Source organism: Cricetulus griseus, chromosome 4 (assembly GCF_003668045.3).
Source record: "Cricetulus griseus strain 17A/GY chromosome 4, alternate assembly CriGri-PICRH-1.0, whole genome shotgun sequence".
Lineage (NCBI taxonomy): Eukaryota > Metazoa > Chordata > Mammalia > Rodentia > Cricetidae > Cricetulus > Cricetulus griseus.
The window spans coordinates 121,653,251-121,672,335 of record NC_048597.1 but is presented as its reverse complement, the minus strand read 5'-3'; the positions used below and the strand labels follow the sequence as shown (position 1 = coordinate 121,672,335).

The following is a 19,085-nucleotide window of genomic DNA, read 5'->3' as shown; positions in this document are numbered from 1 at the left end:
GCCTCTTGTATATTTACAGTGAGATTTTCATGTTGAATATTTCATAAGCCATCTTACTAAAACTGGCAATTAGAGTTGCATGTTTTAAGATATTTAAAGTGAGTTTTAATCTGTTCAATGTGCTTTTATGTAGCTTGAAAAATCATAAGTTAAAAAAAACCATGTAGCACCAATTTTCAAATTGAAAAGGTGAATGACATTTCAGGGGTTCCAAGCCAGTGACATGCATGCCTGGAGGCAACACTGGAACCACCAGCTCTACAAGGCTCTGGAGCACCAGTATCAGATGGGCCTGGAGGCACTGAATGAGAACCTGCCAGAAATAAATGTAGACTTAACCTACAAGTGAGATGCTTTGAAATCCCCATTTCATCTTCAAGTTCAATCTTTGTAATAATTTATATTTTAAGTAATATAATTTTAAAAAGATTTATAATGTCATTCATACTGTCTTTTCAGACAGGGAAGGTTACAATTTAGGCCCCCTTTTGAAGAAATCCGGGCTAAATACTACAGAGAAATGAAGAGGTTCATTGGCATTCCCAACCAGTTTAAGGGAGTGGGCGAGGCTGGAGATGAGTCAATATTTTCTGTTATGATTGATAGAAATGCAAGTGGATTTCTGACTATTTACAGTAAAGCAGAAGATCTGTTTAGAAGGCTATCTGCTGTTCTGCATCAACATAAGGTATGGAGCATGTACATTCCTACCCGTGTCACAAATGTTACTGATTTAGTAAATATACAAATACATATTTACTCTATGGTGAAGTGAACTTAAAATGTGCAAACCAGGGAGGCAGTTTTATAGACTCTCAGCCTAAGTTTATGCTGAACAAGGAAAGAAGTTATGGCCAGTTTTGCCATATTTTATGAAGTTTGGGAAACAGATTCTGTATTCTTTTAAATCAGCTTGGAGTGTGATGTGACATTTGCATCAGTTTTAATTCTGAAGTCAATATATTTTGAGAGAGAGTGCTCCAATGCTAATTTAATTACAGAGATTTAATGGTGTGCATTCTGAGAAATCCTTCACTTGGGCAGTTTTATTTTTGGGGAATGTAGCATGTGCTTGCACAAGCCCAGGTTGTGTAAATCTAGGCTGTATGTCTTATACACCACAATGTCTGCCCCTGTCCCTGTTTAAAATATCACTATGACATGACAATTTATTGTGACTGTTTCTGAGTAAGTGTATGATACTAACCAACTCCAAAATACAAACGCTCATCTTAGTGCTGAGCAAGAGTCATAGAGAAGTTTGATCAGTTCCTCAAGTGCCCTTGCACTGTAGATGTCTGCATTTTAGATTTCTAGATTGGTCGGAAGCTGGATACTTGTAGATCTGTAAGTTATACTTCGTATGAGTGATTCTGCCCTTGAATTTTATATATATTAATCTGAGAAGAGATTCTGAAGTGGTTTATTTTCCTCACTTCATTGCTCTAAATCAGGGGTCCTACTCTTTCACTAGTAGTTTGTGGGCTCCCTTTCATTAGTATGGTCTTCCTTTTTTGAATAGGAATGGGTTGTAATTGGACAAGTTGACATGGAAGCTCTGGTCGAAAAGCATCTTTTTACTGTGCATGATTGGGAGAAAAATTTTAAAGCACTGAAAATAAAAGGGAAAGAAGTTGAACGGCTCCCCAGGTATGAGAAGTTGATGTGCTTGTGCAACAGTAGTTGTGATGTGGCTGGTAAGAGGGCCTGTACTGAGAGGTACTTCACGCAGTCGGCTTATTCCCTCCTGTAGATCCAACTACTGTCTGGGTAGGACAGTGGGGGTGGGGGGATGAGAGAAGGCTGCATTCTAGGGACTGTTTGCTGAGACCTGGTTGGGTAGAACAGACTGGAGTAGAGGCTACCTTCAGTTATAGGATGAGGAGCCAATATTTAGTACAGTCAAGTTGTATTTTGGAAGCTGCTGCTGAGAGTCTTGCAGAGACTATAAAGCTAGTGGAATTTATTTCCACCCTTTGGCTATAATGCTTCCCTTCAGAGGCGCCTGTGGGGGATGTAGCACAGAGACACATCTGGGCACTGCTGCAAATGTGGTCACAGGTCTCTGAGGGGAATTTCATGACCCAGCTTTGTGAGAATGTATTCCTCTGCTACTGAAATTGCAGCTGCTGAAACTGTTAGTGAAAATGAATTCCAGGAGAACAAACACATCACTTATGAAAGACAGCATCCATCACCCTTATTAACTTAGTCTTTCTTTTAGTAAGTGTTTGATGAGCACTGATAACACAAAGAACTTTACGTAACTATGGGCAAGATGAAGAGATACCTGAGACTTAGGCATTTACTCTAGTAGTGTACCAAGTGTGTTTGATGAGGACCTTGTGGCTGCTGAGGGGCTTAGTGACTGGGTTCTGTAGTTAGCTGGGTCAGCAGTTTCATGACTTCGGCACAAATTTAAAGTATGAACCTCAATTTCTTCTACTTTCAACATACTTGCAAGGCAAGTAATACTTCTGAGGATTATGTGGAGTAATTAACATGTATATTACTGGTACAGATTATATTTTCAAATGTTGTTAATAGTTTCTTAACTGTTCTTAATACTGAATGGAATATACTATATATTAGACATTAAGTTAAGTATAGGGAAAAAGTCAGGGATAGTTTTGTTAGAATGTTAGCAAGCCTGAGACATTGAGATGTAGAAATAGTTACTTATCATGTTTGTCTACCTGCCTACCTACCTATTTATTTTTATGGTATAGAGGACTAAACCCAGCACCTTGTACATGCTTGGCAACTGCTCTACCCTGAGCTATACCCCAGCCATTTTTATTTTTATGTTAAGACAGGCTCTCATTAAACTGTACAGCCTATCTTGGAATTAACTGTCTTCCTGCCTTTTGTTCATGAGTGCCTGGACTCAGCTTGCTCCCTAATTTTCACAGTTAATACTTTGATAATGCATCTGGCTTAAACATTTCCTTTGAACTGAGTGTGGTGGTGTGAATCTGTAATTGGGAGGGCCAGGCAAGGACGATAAAGAATTCAAGGCTGTTTTTGGCTATCGAGGAAATTTAAAGCTAGCCTGGCTATGGGAAACTAAAAAGAAAGAATTCTTAAACTTTTAAAAAATTGCTTCTTTTATTTTTTGAGACCATAAGATAATTACATCATCCCCTCTCCTAACCTTCCTATATATCTCATTGAAATTCATGGCCTTTTTCTTTCTTTAATTGTTGTTGTGTGTGTATTCTAAGTATTAAGTACAACCTTCTCAGTATGCTTGTATATGTTTTCAGTTCTGACCATGTGGTATTAGATAAGGATTGGTGTCCCCCCACCCCGTTCCTTAGTTGCTTGTGGTTCTTTGTGTAGGGTTGAAGCCTAGTGTGTTTTCCCCATCCATTTTGGCATGTCTATTGCTATTGTCCTTGTTCAGATCATATTTAGGCAGCCATGTTGGTGAGACTTAATGGGAGTAACTTCTGACATCGCTAGGAGACACAATTTCAGAACAAACTCCTTACCCTCTGGCTCTTACAGTCTCTCCACCTTCACTTCCTCGATGATCTCCCCAGCTTTTGGTGTGGGAGTTGTGTTGTGATGCATCAATCCATTGGGACTGGGTTCCACAACTCTGCATTTTGATTGGTTTGTGTGTGGTTTTCTGTAGTTGTCTCCTTATGTTGCAAAGAGAAGGCTCCTTGATGAGATAAGAGGACTATACATATCTGTAGGTATATGGACAAATGTTTAGAATATAGTTAGGGATTATGCTGGTTTAGTAAAGTGGCAGTTGCATGGTCTCATCCAAGATGGTGTGTTAGGATCAATTCTAGAGGTAGGCCATGGTGACACATGCCTCTAATGCCAGCACTGGAGGTAGAGATGGGAGGGTCAAGACCACCATCACATGAGGATACCTTGTCTCAAAACAAGTAAACAAAAAGATTCACATTCTAAAGGTAGACTTCTTGAGACAAAGTATATCTCTTAAAATTATGACTAAAGTGCTCTTCATAAAATTTGATTTTTTTTTTTATAGATAGCATAACCCAGGCTGGCCTTGAACTCTCTTGTTAGTACAGATGATCACAAACTTGTGATTTCCTCCCTCCACTTTCCAAGTGCTGGTGTAGAACTGCCTCTGTTCCTGGCTTAGTTTGAATGTTTTATACTCTCACCAACATTCCTGAACGTGCTTTTTGCCTATAAATTGAAGACTGATTTAAAATTAACTTTTTTTTTCCATTTTGGTCAATTTTATAGGTGTAAAATGGCATTGTTGGCTTTATTGATTAGTGTCTTAATAATCCATATTCATTCCTCATTCTGTCTATATTTGTTTTTTATCCTTATTTATATGATGGCTACAAAATAATTTACTTTACAAATATGAAATAAATATTTATTTATATATAAATAAACAATTAGAACTTATAAATATTTAAATATATTCTTTTGCTGGTACTGTAATCACTCATAATTTTTAAAAATGGGACATATTTCATGATTAAAAATTAGTACTTTAAGCCAGGTATGGTGATACATGAACATAATTGCAGCACTGAGGAGGCTGAGGCAGAAGGATTGTGAGTTTGAGGCTAGACTGGGACAGACAGTCAGTCAAACAGGTAAACAAAGAGAATCAGTGCTAAACGTATTTACTCACTGGAAACCTAGGTTGTGTATAGAAGGAAGTTTTTGGATTAAATCTATATGTATGCTTTTAAAGGTTATAGTTACACTTTGATGAATTTGTTGAGATGTGTTCTAACTCATGATAACCTTGGAACCCTGTGTCCATTGGCTCCTCAGTGCTGTCAGGGTGGACTGTCTCAACATCAACTGCAGCCCCGTGAAGACTGTGATCGATGACCTCATCCAGAAGTTATTCGATATGCTTGTCCTTTCTCTGAAGAAGTCCATCCAGAGTAAAGCTTTGTATCACTTTTGTGTTTGGAGCCATGGTTTCTATAGTTAGAAAGTGTGAATCTCAATTATAGGTTAAAATTGAGTTAGGATATCTTCTTAAATAAAATTTACTCAAAATGATAATTTTAAGAAAGTAGCAAAATTCTCATTTATCCTTTAAACATATGAAAACCAGACAGTTTTGTTATTGAAAGACTAGATAGTATTGATTTGTTGTATGAAATTGTGAATGATAATAATTCTGACATAATATTTATCTTTAGTTTTCCAAATGGTGAATTGAAACATTTTAGCATTATTTAGAAGGCTGGAAATGTTTCTGATTGTTAGTAAAGATAACTAGGAAGGAATACATTTTAGGTTTTTTTTTTCTCAATATTTTCGTTAATTTCTTTTTAGATGTGTAGAGTGCTTTACCTATGTGTGTACCACATGTGTGCCTGTTGCCCATGGAGATCAGAAAAGCATGTTGGTTCCTTGGATCTGGAATTAGATGTTTGTGAACCTCTATGTGGGTGCTGGGAACTGAACCCAGGTTCTCTGCAACAGCAGCCTGTGCTCTTAACTGCTGAGCTATGTCTCTGCCTCCTTTTAGAACAATTGTAAATGTGTAATGTAAAACAACTTACCTCTCATAGGAAGAAAGTTATCTTACTCTTCATTTCAAACTTCTGTTACCCGAAAGCAAATGACAATTGAGAATGGAGTGTGCTTTATGTAGCAGTTACTTCTGAATCCCCTGATTTAGCACTCAGGTAACCATAACTGAGTATTTTTTTGGTATTGTCCCTTTCAGCTCATATACATGAAATCGATACATTTGTTACTGAGGCTATGAAGATCTTAACAGTTATACCTCAGTCTGTGGAAGAAATAGGTGATACTAATATACAGTATAGTAACCTCCAGGATCGGAGGCCACAGGTGAGATTCCAAAGCAATTATTGTCATCCTTACTTTATAGAGATGTGTAAATTAGGTATTTTGCGTGATTATTTAGACCTATGTAATCTTAACACGGTGAAGAGGTCTGTATAATGTGGTCTAACTGGGTAGCGCATGATTACTCTTGAGGTGTAATGAAGTAGTATCTGTAACACTTTGTATTAATCTTAGAGGTATTTGCTGCCTTGTTATGATCTCATATATTAGGATAACAGTAAAGTAAACAATCCATACTTGTCTTTAGAATTGGAATCTTAGTGTGCAGAATATGATGTTAGAACAGAGTTAGAAGAGATACACAAGGGAGAACACACAGTTAAAGATGCGAGGTGAGATTGGTAAAAGCAGAATCCAGAAGGAGCAAGGCAGCATTGCAGGACATTTAAATGACTAAAGTTTTGTTCAGAACAAGAAGGAAGAAGACTCTAAATTTTTTGTAAACTCTTGAGTCTTCTTTTGGTACAGTGTTTTATGTTTCCCATATTATGCAGCCACCGTTAAACAGACCTTCATCCTTTCTAGTCCTGGCCACAGGGCTCTTGATCGTGGAGGATAGAACTTGCTAAGGGCCTCGTCTGCATCTGTGGAAATGAGCATGTCATTTCTGTCCCATAATCTCTTTATGCACTTCCTTGGCTGATCTTGGTTGTCAGTTGACACACCTAGGAGGAGGGAACCTCAGTTAAAGAACTGCTTCCATAAGATTGGCCCATGGACTTGTCTGTGGGTCATTGTCTTCATTGATAATTGATGCAAGAGGGCCCAGCCCACCGTGGGAGGCATATCCCTAGGCAGGTGGCCTGGGCAGTTTTAGAAGAGTGAGCAGGTAAGCACTGTTCTCCATGGCTTCTGCTTAGGTTTCTCTTTAAGGGTCTGCCTTGACTCCCCTAGTGTTAGATGAAAAACATCCTTTCCTCCTGAAGTTGTTTTGGTTATAATGTTTAACGCCAGCAAGAGTAGGCAAACAAGGACAGTGGCACTGCATAACCTTGACAGATTTCAATCTGCTAAACCACCCTTGCAACTATGGAATAAAATCTAGCTTAATTATGGTGTAGAATTGAATTCAGTTGGCAAGTATTTTCCTGAGGATTTGTATGTCTGTGTTCATCAGGGAAATTAGGCTATATGTTTCTTTTTCTCTTATGTCTTTATCTGGTTTTGGAGCAGACCTTCTTCCTTCCTTTCCTTCCCTTCCATTTCCTTCCCTCCCTTCCTTTCTCTGTGTATTTATTTATTTTAAAGGCATGGATGGTTTCTTATCATCCACGGTGGACTTGAGTTCATTATGTAGTGGAGTATGACTTTGAGTTTCTGATTCTCTTGCCTTTGCCTCCTAATTATTATTTTCATCCCTTTTAACTTCTGACATTATCATGTGTTTGTTATACCTATTAATACACACCAGAAGCCTTATAGCTGGGACTTGAACAAATCATTTAAAAACAAAAACCTCCTAAAATTTTATTTCATTTTTAAATAAAAAAATCATGAAATAAGAATCAAAGTAATAAAATCTTGAGGGCCTGATAAAATGATCCATTGCTTTTTTTAATCCTTAGATTTTGCCCCTGTTTCAAGAAGCTGAAGACAAAAACAGGCTTTTGCGAACTGTGGCAGGCGGCGGGGTGGAGACAGTCAGCAGTCTGAGAGCCAAGTGGGACAAATTCGAGCTGATGATGGAGAGTCACCAACTCATGATTAAAGACCAGGTGAGAGCCTGAGCTAGTCTCAGTGTAGCCCAGCTTTGAGAGCTCAGTGTTGCTGTTGGAACTCTCCATCCCCCTCAGTTCTTTTTATCACGTTTCCATGCTTTATATAAATGACAGTTTCACAGGAGCATCTTCTTGATAGCATTTCTCTGTCTGAGGCCCTCACTTGTTCTGTGAAATTACAGCCATTGCCGAGGTGTTGTCTAGGGTGTTTGGCTGTCCACTTGCTCCTCAGTGGGAAAGAGGGAGAAGAAGAGGGTGCTGTCTGGCTTCTGAGGCAGCCTGAGGCCACACACACCTGTCTTCACTCCATCTTTTGTTGAGTGGCTAGTCGCAGTCACAGCTGCAGAAGGTGGGGAATAGCCTTCTTAGATTAGAATTTGCACATGTGGAGCAACAGTAGACTTTGGAATTTTTTATTTTTATTTCATGTGTGTAGATGTTTTGCCTGCATGCATGTCTGTGGGCCTGGTGCTCCTGGAGGCCCAGACAGGATGTTTAACTTCACTGGAACTGAAGTTACAGATGGCTGTGAGCCATCTTGAGGGTGCTGGGAATCCCAGGTTCTCAGGAACAGTAACCATCCCTCCAGCCCCTGAATTGTTTTTAAAATGTGTCACTTTTGTTGATAATTGTAGGTGTCCTGTGAACTACAAGAATTACTTAGTGTTTATAGTTGACACTTATTTCTCATTAGTGTAAATTTTGTTCTAAGTTTTGGTGCGATCGATTTATTATAGTTGGAATTGACAAGATGAAAAAACAGTCTTTCAGTGTTGACATTTTTCTGACTTTTAAATAAAAATGCTGAAAGCTAACCATGTGAGGACTGTGGTTTTTCTGTGTTTTAAGTCCTGTGAACCCTGCCTTACAGATCGAAGTGATGAAAGGAAATGTGAAGTCTCGCCTTCAGATCTATTACCAAGAACTGGAGAAGTTTAAAGCCCGTTGGGATCAGCTGAAACCTGGTGATGATATTATTGAAACTGGCCAACAATATACTCTGGATCAAAGTGCAAAGTCTATAAAGGAGAAAAAAATTGAGTTTGATGATCTTGAAGTCATAAGAAAAAAGCTAGTGTAAGTTTTTTGTTTTGTTTTCTTTTTATTTATGATGCTTACTTTGAAAAACATTTTATGCCTTTGTACTAGGCTACCTAGCTGTAATTAGAGCTGTTGTTTAATACCTTCCTTTACAAACTTTAGAAAATTTAAGACTATAATCAACCTGTTATATCATTGCATTCTTAGGTGCTGTGGTTGAACTATGTAAAGACATAAGATAAATTCAAAAAGACTCAGCCCGGTGGTGGTGGTGGCGCACACCTTTATTCCCAGCACTTGGGACATAGAGGCAGGCAGATCTCTGTGAGTTTGAGACCAGCCTGGTCTACAAGAGCTAGTTCCAGGACAGCCTCCAAAGCCACAGAGAAACCTTGCCTCGAAAAGCAAAAACAAAAAATTCAAAAAGACTCATGAGAGATTAGAACAGTGAATTAGCTTACATATTAAATTCAGAGGCTGTAATATTTACTGTTTTGATCTCATCCTATTTTAAAATGGAGTATTTAATTTTAAGGAAAATACTGCTAATGCCTCTTTCAAAATTCGAGTGTAGGTATTAGGGAGATGAGTGCTTTTACAAGCATGGGCTTATACTTGAGTCTTCAGCTCTCTGTAACATGAATAAATAAAAGACCCAGAGACAGATATTGGGGTTCAAGCTGAAGATGAGGGAAGCAAAGAATCTGGCCACTAGCTTCTGACCTCTACTTCAGGCTGAATGGGCTGATCCTGTCTCCACAAGCTCTCACCAAGCTTCAGACTGTAAACTCTCCTCAGTGTGGCTGGAGGATGAATGCTTCCTACTGATTCCTTGCTGCTGTCTTTTAAACTCCTCTAGTGCTGGGATTAGAGGTGTGAGCTATAATTCTCTTTTAGACTGAGTTAATCTTGTGTGGATCTGGGTGACCTTGGACTCCCAGAGATCTGTCTACCTCTTAATCCTGAGTCCTAGGATTAATGGTGTGTACCACCATCTCCTAGCTTCTGGCTGCTGGGATTAAGGTGTGCATCACCACTGCCTGATAGCTTGAGGCTGGCTTTGCTTTTCTGAATCCTCAGTCAAGCTTTAACAAACTATGAAAAATACATCACTATAGCTCTCCCACAGAGGTGGGGTGAGGCATGTACAATTATAGCCCCAATACTTGAAGCACATAGACAGGGATAATGGTCAGGCTGGATGATTGGCCAAGCCTATCCACAGAACACCAAGAGTGCAGGTTCAGTGAGAAAACATTTCTCAGAAGAATGGAGAGTGGTAGAAGAGGGTGTCTGAGATACCTCTGTGGCCTACACTCAGACACACAGACACACAGACACACAGACACACAGACACGCACACACGCACACACGAGTCTAGTCTAACAAGTAAAAGGACCAGGAAAAATGTTGCTGCCTCATCTTAATAGTCCTATCAAGTGTCGATTTGTGCAGTGTTTTACATATGGCCTGTCTGGGTAAATGTAGCCCTAAGATGAGTGAGTAGAAATTTTCTATCACACCTATTAAATGGTGTATACCTACTAGATTATGAATGTGCCACATTCAAGTGAGAAGATATTTTGTCAGGTCAGTCCATAGATATAAAAAGAAAACATTTACTCATATATTAGAAACATAACAATATCTTTACATGTTCTGTCTTTACATGATACCTTTGAAAAAGTGCCCATAGTGTGAGTAAAGTACAATTCTCCCGTAAAGTAGGCAGTTGTCCCTGTGTATTTTAGCTACAGAAGGTGGTTAAGTAAATTAGTATCTGACAGTTTTTCTCTTTTTATAAACTCAGTATTTTGATTTTTATTTCTGTAGTGATGACTGCCACCATTTTGCACTAGAAGAGCCCAACTTCTCTCTGGCATATAGCATCTCTAAGGACATTGAGAGCTGTGCACAAATTTGGGCTCTTTATGAGGAGTTCCAGCAAGGTCTCCAGGAAATGGCCAGTGAAGATTGGATTACTTACCGGTTCGATTCTAAAGCAATATTTATGTTTTTATAATGTGCTCATTTTTGGAGGAAGTGTGAATTTTAATACATGCTTTTTTTTTTATAGGTCTAAGACCTATCTGTTTGAGGAATTTTTGATGAACTGGCATGACAGATTGAGGAAGGTTGAAGAACATTCAGTCATGACAGTGAAGTTGCAGTCAGAAGTTGACAGATATAAAGTAAGAGTATTTTCTTTAACTGACACTTGAAAATGGTGTTTGGAGACATTGTTTATCTTTTTATTATTTATTGTCTAAAATTTATTGTTTAGTTAAGTTATTCCATTATATAAAAAAGGGGAAATAACAAATTATAAAAATTATGTAGTTCTGCTACCAGAAAGCAATATAACTATGGAATTTAAAGTTTTGTTTTTTTTATGGTTTTTCAAGAGTCAGGGTCTCTCTGTGTAGCTCTGGCTGTCCTGGAATTCACTCTGTAGACCATGATGGCCTCAGACCTGGAGATGAGCCTGACGCTGTTACCCAAGTGCTGGGATTAAAGGTGTGCAACACCACTGTCTAGCCTATTGTTCTTGTGTCAATAGGGATTATACGTAGGGATTTTTGCAATAATGGGGATTAAACCTAGGGCCAGAGAAACGCTGAACCAACTGAGCTATATCCCCATAGGACCTGTAGTTGCTGTTAGAGTGTTTGTGTTCCAGAAAGCAGGGGTATATTCTGTCATGGTTTAAGATATATTAAACTACAAATGTAATATGCATGTGTTTACAGTGATGTTTAATAAACAACTTTATATAATTCTATTTAAGACTTTGGTTGCAAGATTACTAAATAACAGTAATTAAAAATTACTGATGAGGGTTGGATAGATGGCTCAGAGGTTAAGAGCACTGGCTGCTCTTCCAGAAGTTTTGAGTTCAATTCCCAGCAACCACATGGTGGCTCACAACCATCTATAATGAGATCTGGTGCTTTATTCTGGTATACAAGCATACATGCAGGCAAAACACTTTATACATAATAAATAAATAAACCATTAAAAAAAGAAAACCCCCCAAAAAATCATTAAAAAAATTAAAAAAAAATTACCGATGAAACTGCATTAAGTTGAACATGAAAAACTTATATTTTGCAAGGATATGAACATATGTTAAGTCTGCTCTTTACTTTCTTTTTCTTTTCTAACAGATCATAATTCCTATCTTGAAATACATAAGAGGGGAACATCTTTCTCCAGACCACTGGCTTGACCTTTTTCGTCTGCTTGGCCTTCCCCGAGGGACCAGTTTAGAGAAATTACTGTTTGGTGACCTGCTCCGAGTTGCTGATACAATTGTGGAGAAGGCCTCAGAACTTAAAGTGAGACTTGGACTCTGCTGATCCTTTTCATTTAGCATCTGTTCTTCCTGTAAAGCAGTAACTGTGTCTGTTGTTCTATATTTGTGATTGCTGATGCATCCTATCTGTTTGGACCTGCTAGATGAGGTTATAGAAACACCAGTAGAGGCCCTCCTAGAGAAGGGAAAATATGAACTATTAATTTTTCTATAGAAAAGGAGGTCAGCTGCATGAAAAGTTCTAGCAGATGAGGGTCATTTCACATGCAGTGTGCTTGTAGTCATATGGAGGACTGTTGGTAGAAGCTGGAGGACAAGAGGCCTTGCAGGTAAACTAGTAACCAGCTGGTTACCAACCATGGCTGGAAAATGTCTCAAGGAAAACGAGATTGCACAGTTGTTGGCAGATATTCAATCATACTGTGAATCCCAAGTGTGCATTTTCACTAATTAAATAAAATTAACCTAGGCTCAGGAGACTGAGTTAGCAACTAGTTGACAGAAAGTAATCAGACAGCGTCAGAGGGCGTCTGGAAGAGATAGAGATACACACAGGAAGCAGTAGGGAGGGGTTTGGAGTGGTGAGGCTTTTCTTTGTTTTGGCGGATGGGGAGGATGTGAGTGTGATTTGGGGGATGTCAGCAAAGAGAAAGGGTTAGCTAGTTGCTACTCAACCTCTCTGAGCTTGCAGGTTTTCACCCCAGCCTTTGAAACTTGAGTCTTATTCATGAGTAGACTGATAGACTAGAATGATAGAGATTCAGGTAAAGCTATGACTGAAAGAACAGAGTTCCCACCAGGCTGTGGCCTGAGCAGCCGGACCACTGCCAGAGAAGCAGGCTGGTAACTCTGGAGACTCAATTGCTGGCTGAAATAGCAGTAGATTAAGGTGTAGCCACTGTGCTGAAGATAAAACAATACACAGTTCTGTCAGGAGCTTATGCTGTGTTTTGGCAACTAGTGATAAAAATAGGATGCTTTTGATGCTTCTATTATTTTATCTCCTATAAAAATGTAAAGCTTTATACTTGTTAATAATCCTAGAACACACTTGTTCATCTGTGAAGTTATGACATGATTCCTGCACAGAGTAACTATAGTTGTTAATCATATCAGATGCAAAAAAATTTACAGTAAGGTTTCTGTAATATTCTGGTTGTTCTAATTTCCCAAATTTTGGCCTTTTCTTCTGGATGCTTGATTTTCTTCTTGTTCTATTTTTAATTGCATGTGCCCTGTGTTATAAATGTGTGTTGTGTGTAGCCCACACACATGCATGTGGAGGCAAGAAGTCAGCACAGGTGTATTTCCTTTAACTTCCCACGCTATGTTGTGAGACAGGGTCACTTGTTGAACATGGAGCTCACCAGTTAGGTGGGCTGGCTGGCTAGAAGGCCTCATGGATCCTCCAGTCTGCACAGACTGGTTCTGGTTTTTCAGCTGTGTGCTGCTGTGCCTGGCCTTTATGTGGGTACTGTGCATCCAGACTTAGGCATTTTATCTGCTAAGCCCTAACTTCTCCCCAGTTTCAGACATGAACAGCATAAAGCAGAAGTTTGTATATATTTGATCATTTGAACATGAATGTTATCTACTATGCCTGATACAATATCCAGTTATTTTCCATGATTAAATGTAAAAATGTATCTAACTTTTTGCTAATGGTAAAACTCCATATACTATTTTATGTTTGTGTGTACCTATATATGTATATGCTTATTTTTGTTACGGTACAGATTGAGACAGTCTCATGCTGTCTTATCTGGCCTTACATTGTGCTGCCGGAGAGGGTATAGAATTCCTTGATCCTCCTGCCTCTACCTCTCAAGGGTTAGGATTACAGGCATGGACTACCATACCCCACTACAGGTATTTCTCATGATTTATTTATGGGATAATTAGTTTTAAAATAACAAGTACTAATCTTTCATGTTAATAGGATTTGAATAGTCGGGCACAAGGGGAAGTTACCATCAGAGAAGCTTTGCGTGAACTTGATTTGTGGGGAGTTGGAGCCGTGTTCTCACTGATTGATTATGAAGACAGCCAGAATCGAATGATCAAGTTGATTAAAGACTGGAAAGACATAGTCAACCAGGTTGGAGACAATAGATGCCTTCTTCAGTCCTTAAAAGATTCTCCATATTACAAAGGATTCGAAGATAAAGTGTCAATTTGGGAAAGAAAACTTGCACAGCTAGATGAGTACCTGCAGAATTTAAATCATATTCAGAGAAAATGGGTGTATTTGGAGCCCATTTTTGGCCGTGGAGCTTTGCCTAAAGAACAGACACGCTTCAACAAAGTTGATGAAGATTTTAGGTCAGTACAGCTATGGAAACATAGGCACATGGTGACATTTTACTCACATTGTGTAAAGTGCTTAGTACAAGTGATTCCCTTCACACACTTGGGGGTCCTGAGTGTACTCACCCTTCTGCCTTCTTCCTCTTCCAGGGGATTCTTTCAGAAGCACTTTGGTTTGGTCCATGTCTTTCCCATATTTCATAGATGTACTTACATTGTGTTCCCCTTATTTCCTGTGTGGTAGGAAGCCTCCCCGAGGACTGAGGAAGGCTCTGTCATCTTCACTAGTGGTGGAATCATTTCTTTCTGTTTGCTGAGATCTTGCATACATATACAGTCATGCTCTTCTAAGCTTTAAAACTCCCAAGCATCCTCAGGCAACGGGTGAAACAAGTTCTCCATCTCACTCCCAGCACCATTCACCAGTATTCTTTCTCGTCCTGCCCCAGGAAGTTCTGCCCACTGGCTGCTGCTTACAGGACATAAGGGACATCTTGGTGTCTTTCATTTCCTCCAATCCCAAATCAGTTGTTAAATCTATGTTCTCATTTTATATCTTTATCTCTCACATAGCTGCTACATTAGCCTTCTGATTTGTTCTTCTTAAAGTTTTTCACATGAGAGCAAGAATAATAAATTAGAATGAAATTTCCTTATTTTTAAAATTTTACTATTATAATTAAACTTTCATATGTATGGTGACCCATTGCACTATGGAGACAACATATGTGTACCTTGCCATCTCTCTAGCCTCTGCTGCTCTCCTTCAGTGGCTTAGGTACATGTAGCTATGTCCCAGGATCTCAGTGTTTTTTGTTTGTTTGTTTGTTTTGTTTTGTTTTTGTTTTTTGTTTTTTTCTGAGACAGGGTTTCTCTGTATTGCTTTGGAGCCTGTCCTGGAACTCACTTAGACCATTCTAGCTTCAAACTCACAGAGATCCACCTGCTTCTGCCTCCCGAGTGCTGGGATCAAAGGCGTGTGCCACCAATACCTGGCTCCAGGACCTCAGTCTTAAACTCTTCTTCTGTTTATTCATTATGCCTATCTCAGCTTGGATCACTTCCCCAAGAAGGCCTAAGTTGTAGGTTGTCCTGTTAGTCATTGTGCCAACACTGTGTATCTTTTCTTCCTGGTGTTTATTATACTTAGGTATGTTAAAGCATTATTTAATGTACTTCTGTGTCACTGGACCATTAGTTTTAGGACATAAGACTTATTGTTTACTGAATAAATGAATGAATGAATGAAGAGGATTTGTACATTTGATGGAAAAATTACAAAGGCATTAATTTTAGCATGGTTTATTAGAAGCATGGTGAATTATTAATTATAAATGTGAAATAAATTTTATTTTGTAGATCAATAATGTTGGACATCAAGAAAGACAACAGAGTCACCACATTGACTACTCATGCAGGAATCCGAAATGCTCTGCTAACAATACTTGATCAACTTCAAAGATGTCAGAAATCCTTAAATGAATTTTTGGAGGCATGTCTCTATTTTAAGCTTTAACAAATTGTAGCATATTCATTATCTTAATTATTGAAAAGAGAAAAAGCTTTCTCTTTTCTTCTTTTCCTTTTCATTAGGAAAAACGGTCAGCATTCCCAAGATTTTATTTTATTGGCGATGATGACTTGTTAGAAATCCTGGGCCAGTCCACTAACCCATCAGTGATTCAGTCCCACCTGAAGAAGCTGTTTGCTGGTAGGAGTCAACACTCTGTCAGCCAATGCTGAGTTTTAGCTGTCCCTTCACTAAACACACTTCATCCCCCCAGCTCTCAGCAGTAAGTTGACCAGTACAATATGTGCAGTGTGGCGGTCCTGCGAGGGACGTAAGTATGTGCTGCAATAATGGTGTCTGTGAGGGTAGCCACCTCAGTTTGGGATGTCAGGAACAAAATGACAAAGTCTGAAAGGTAGAGGTGTTAGTTGAAAGAAAGGACACCTGGCAGAGGGCGGAGGCTATGCAAGGCCTGAGCATAGAAGAGAATATTTAGGTTGAGGTGTTGGGATGAGAGACCAGGAGTTGAGATTTCTGGTGGACTACTGTTTTCCACAGAGAGACTCGAGGGGACATTTAAAGCTGGGAGTTGTCTGTATAGTGGCAGGTAAGCAATGGCAATAGGAACAATCATTCAATGAAAAATGTGTGCCATTTGTTTTCTTGCTGCTGATTTACTTAAGTTGGGTACTTTGGCAAATCAATAAGTCATAACTGACTTTTCTTGGATATAGTATTTGGAAAAGAGCTGTATTTTCAAATAATCTTTAAAAAGTAATTTTTTCAACCATTTTTATTCAGAGATCAGCAAACTACACCCCATGTGCCTACACTAATTTACTGTCCTTTTTTAAAATAAGGTTTTATTGAAACATAATCATGTGTGTTAGCTTTACATATTGGCTATAGTTAGTTGGCTTTGTGTTCTGAATTCTGGGTTGTGTTGACAGAGACACTGGCCCATGAAACCTCAAATACTCTCTCTACTCCTTTATGATATTTTCCTGTGCTTGTGAACCTGAAGCTATGAATGTGTCTCTATTTTCACTACACTAGCTTAGACATCACTTTAATGTACAAACCATTTCCAGTAGCCCAGAGAATTCCCTCATGTTGTCTGTCTTCTTCCCATTCCACTGTCCAGATAGTCACTGAGCTTGATCTCACTGTTCAGACCAGTTTCTGATATTATACAAACTTCAAGTAAGTAGAATTGTTCCTAAGTATTCCTCTTATTTTTTTTTTTTTTTTGTCTCTTTAGGGTTACATTCATGTGTGTGATGCAATAGATAATAGCCAGGAAAAGGGTCAGGTCCTGTAAACTGCTGCATAGCTATTAGTGATGTACATCTTAGCTACCTATTTGGTAGTGGAATTTTTGGCTTAGAATGATGTTATACCAAACTTAGAGCAGGTAAACATAGTCTAGTTGGGCTGATGTCACAGATTATCCACTGTCTTCTTGGTGGCTTTGGAATCCTTCCTAGTTTGCTCACCTTGGGACCTCTTGGTAATGTCCTATTTACTGACATGACTAAGCTATTTCCTGCTAATGAATTTATCTATTTACTGTTTGTATTTTGGATTATTTAGTTTGGGTAAAGATAAATAAAACTCTTGTGAACTTTCATACATTTTTCTGGATATATTTTTTCTTTTTTTTGATTTTTAAAAGTTAATTTATTTTTTACATTCCAATCTCAGTTCCCCTGCCCTAATTCCCTTCCACTCCTTATACTCCCTCTCCTCCCATCTGCTCCACAGAGAGGGTAAGGCTCCCCTAGGAAGTCTACTAAGTTTGTCCCATCATCTAGTTGAGGCAGGACCAAGGCACCTCTCTACCCCCACACCCTTGTCTAGGCTGAGCAAGGTATCTTTTCCCACTTCATATTTTTAGCTTCCTTGTAAAAAATTAGGCATTCATAGGTGTGTGGGTTGATATTGGGGTGTTTTCATTACTATAGCTCTATAATAGATCTTGAAATCAGAGATGGTGATGCCCCCAGATGATCTTTTATTATATAGGATTGTTTTGGCTATCCTGGGTTTTTTGTTTTTCCATATGAATTTGAGTATTTCTCTTTTGAGGTCTGTGAAGAATTGTGCTGTGATTTTGATGGGGATTGTATTGAATCTGTAGATTACTTTTGGTAGGATTGCCATTTTTACTATGTTGATCCTATCTATCCAAGAGCATGAGAGATCTTTCCATTTTCTGGTATCTTCTTTAATTTCTTTCTCTAAAGACTTGAAGTTCTTGTCATACAGGTCTTTCATTTGTTTGGTTACAGTTACCCCAAGGTATTTTATGTTATTTGTGGCTATTGTGAAGGGTGATGTTTCTCTGATTTCCTTCTCATCCTGTTTGCCATCTGTATATAGGAGGGCTACTGAATTAATTTTTTTCTATTAATCTTGTATCCTGCTACATTATTGAAGGTATTTATCAGTTGTAGGAGTTCTTTGGTAGAAATTTTGGGGTCACGTATGTATACTATCATATCATCAGCAAATAGTGACAGTTTGACTTCTTCTTTTTCAATTTGTATCCCTTTTATCCCCTTTATTTTGAAAGGGTGTTGAATTTTCTGGAAGGCTTTTCCAGCATCTAGTGAGATGATCATGTGTTTCTTTTTCTTTCAGTTTGTTTATATGGTGAATTTCATTGATGGATTTTCACATGTTGAGCCATCCCTGCATCTTTGGGATGAATCCTAGTTGGTCATGGTGGATGATTTTTCCGATGTGTTCTTGAATTAGGGTTGCCAGTATTTTATTGAGTATTTTTGCATCTATGTACATGAGGGAAATGGGTCTGTAATTGTCTTTCTTAGTTAGGTCTTTTTGTTTTGGGTATCAGTGTAATTGTAGCCTCATGAAAAGAGTTTGGCAATGTTCTTTCTGTTTCTATTATATGGAGTAATTTGAGGAGCATTGGTATTAGCTTTTCTTTGAACATAAATTAGAATTCTTCATTGAGTCCATCTGGGCCTGGGTGTTTTTTGGTTGGGAGACTATTGATAAATGTTTCTATTTCCTTAGGGGGTTATAGGTATATTTAAGTTGTTTATCTGTTCTTGATTTAATTTTGGTATGTGGTACTTAACCTGGAGTACAAGTTTTTGAAGTATGACCTGATGATTCTCTGGATGTCCTTAGTATGTGTTGTTATGTCCCCTTTTAGTTTCTGATTTTGTTAATTTGGATATTCTCTCTCTGCCTTTTTGCTAGTTTGGATAAAGGTTTGTCTGTTTTGTTGAATTTCTCAAAGAACCAACTCTTTGTCTCATTGATTTTTTGCATTGTTTTCTTTTTTTCCACTTTACTTATTTAAGCCTTCAATTTGACT

At 38.4% G+C, this 19,085-nt stretch overlaps 1 protein-coding gene across 4 annotated transcripts in view; it reads left to right on the top strand.

The window, feature by feature from the left end:
• Dync2h1 (dynein cytoplasmic 2 heavy chain 1) overlaps positions 1 to 19,085 on the top strand; it is a 204,859-nt gene that overhangs the window by 19,620 nt on the left and 166,154 nt on the right. For 3 of the 4 annotated variants that reach the window (XM_027415175.2, XM_027415174.2, XM_027415173.2), the window contains exons 16-28: positions 206 to 345; positions 460 to 688; positions 1,523 to 1,650; positions 4,786 to 4,901; positions 5,699 to 5,826; positions 7,410 to 7,559; positions 8,434 to 8,639; positions 10,437 to 10,592; positions 10,681 to 10,795; positions 11,771 to 11,941; positions 13,859 to 14,241; positions 15,586 to 15,718; positions 15,820 to 15,937. In XM_027415175.2, coding sequence (XP_027270976.1) covers positions 206 to 345; positions 460 to 688; positions 1,523 to 1,650; positions 4,786 to 4,901; positions 5,699 to 5,826; positions 7,410 to 7,559; positions 8,434 to 8,639; positions 10,437 to 10,592; positions 10,681 to 10,795; positions 11,771 to 11,941; positions 13,859 to 14,241; positions 15,586 to 15,718; positions 15,820 to 15,937 — 2,173 coding nt within the window. The remainder of the gene's footprint in view (positions 1 to 205; positions 346 to 459; positions 689 to 1,522; positions 1,651 to 4,785; positions 4,902 to 5,698; positions 5,827 to 7,409; positions 7,560 to 8,433; positions 8,640 to 10,436; positions 10,593 to 10,680; positions 10,796 to 11,770; positions 11,942 to 13,858; positions 14,242 to 15,585; positions 15,719 to 15,819; positions 15,938 to 19,085) is intronic. The other variant, XM_027415176.1, reaches the window with a different exon arrangement.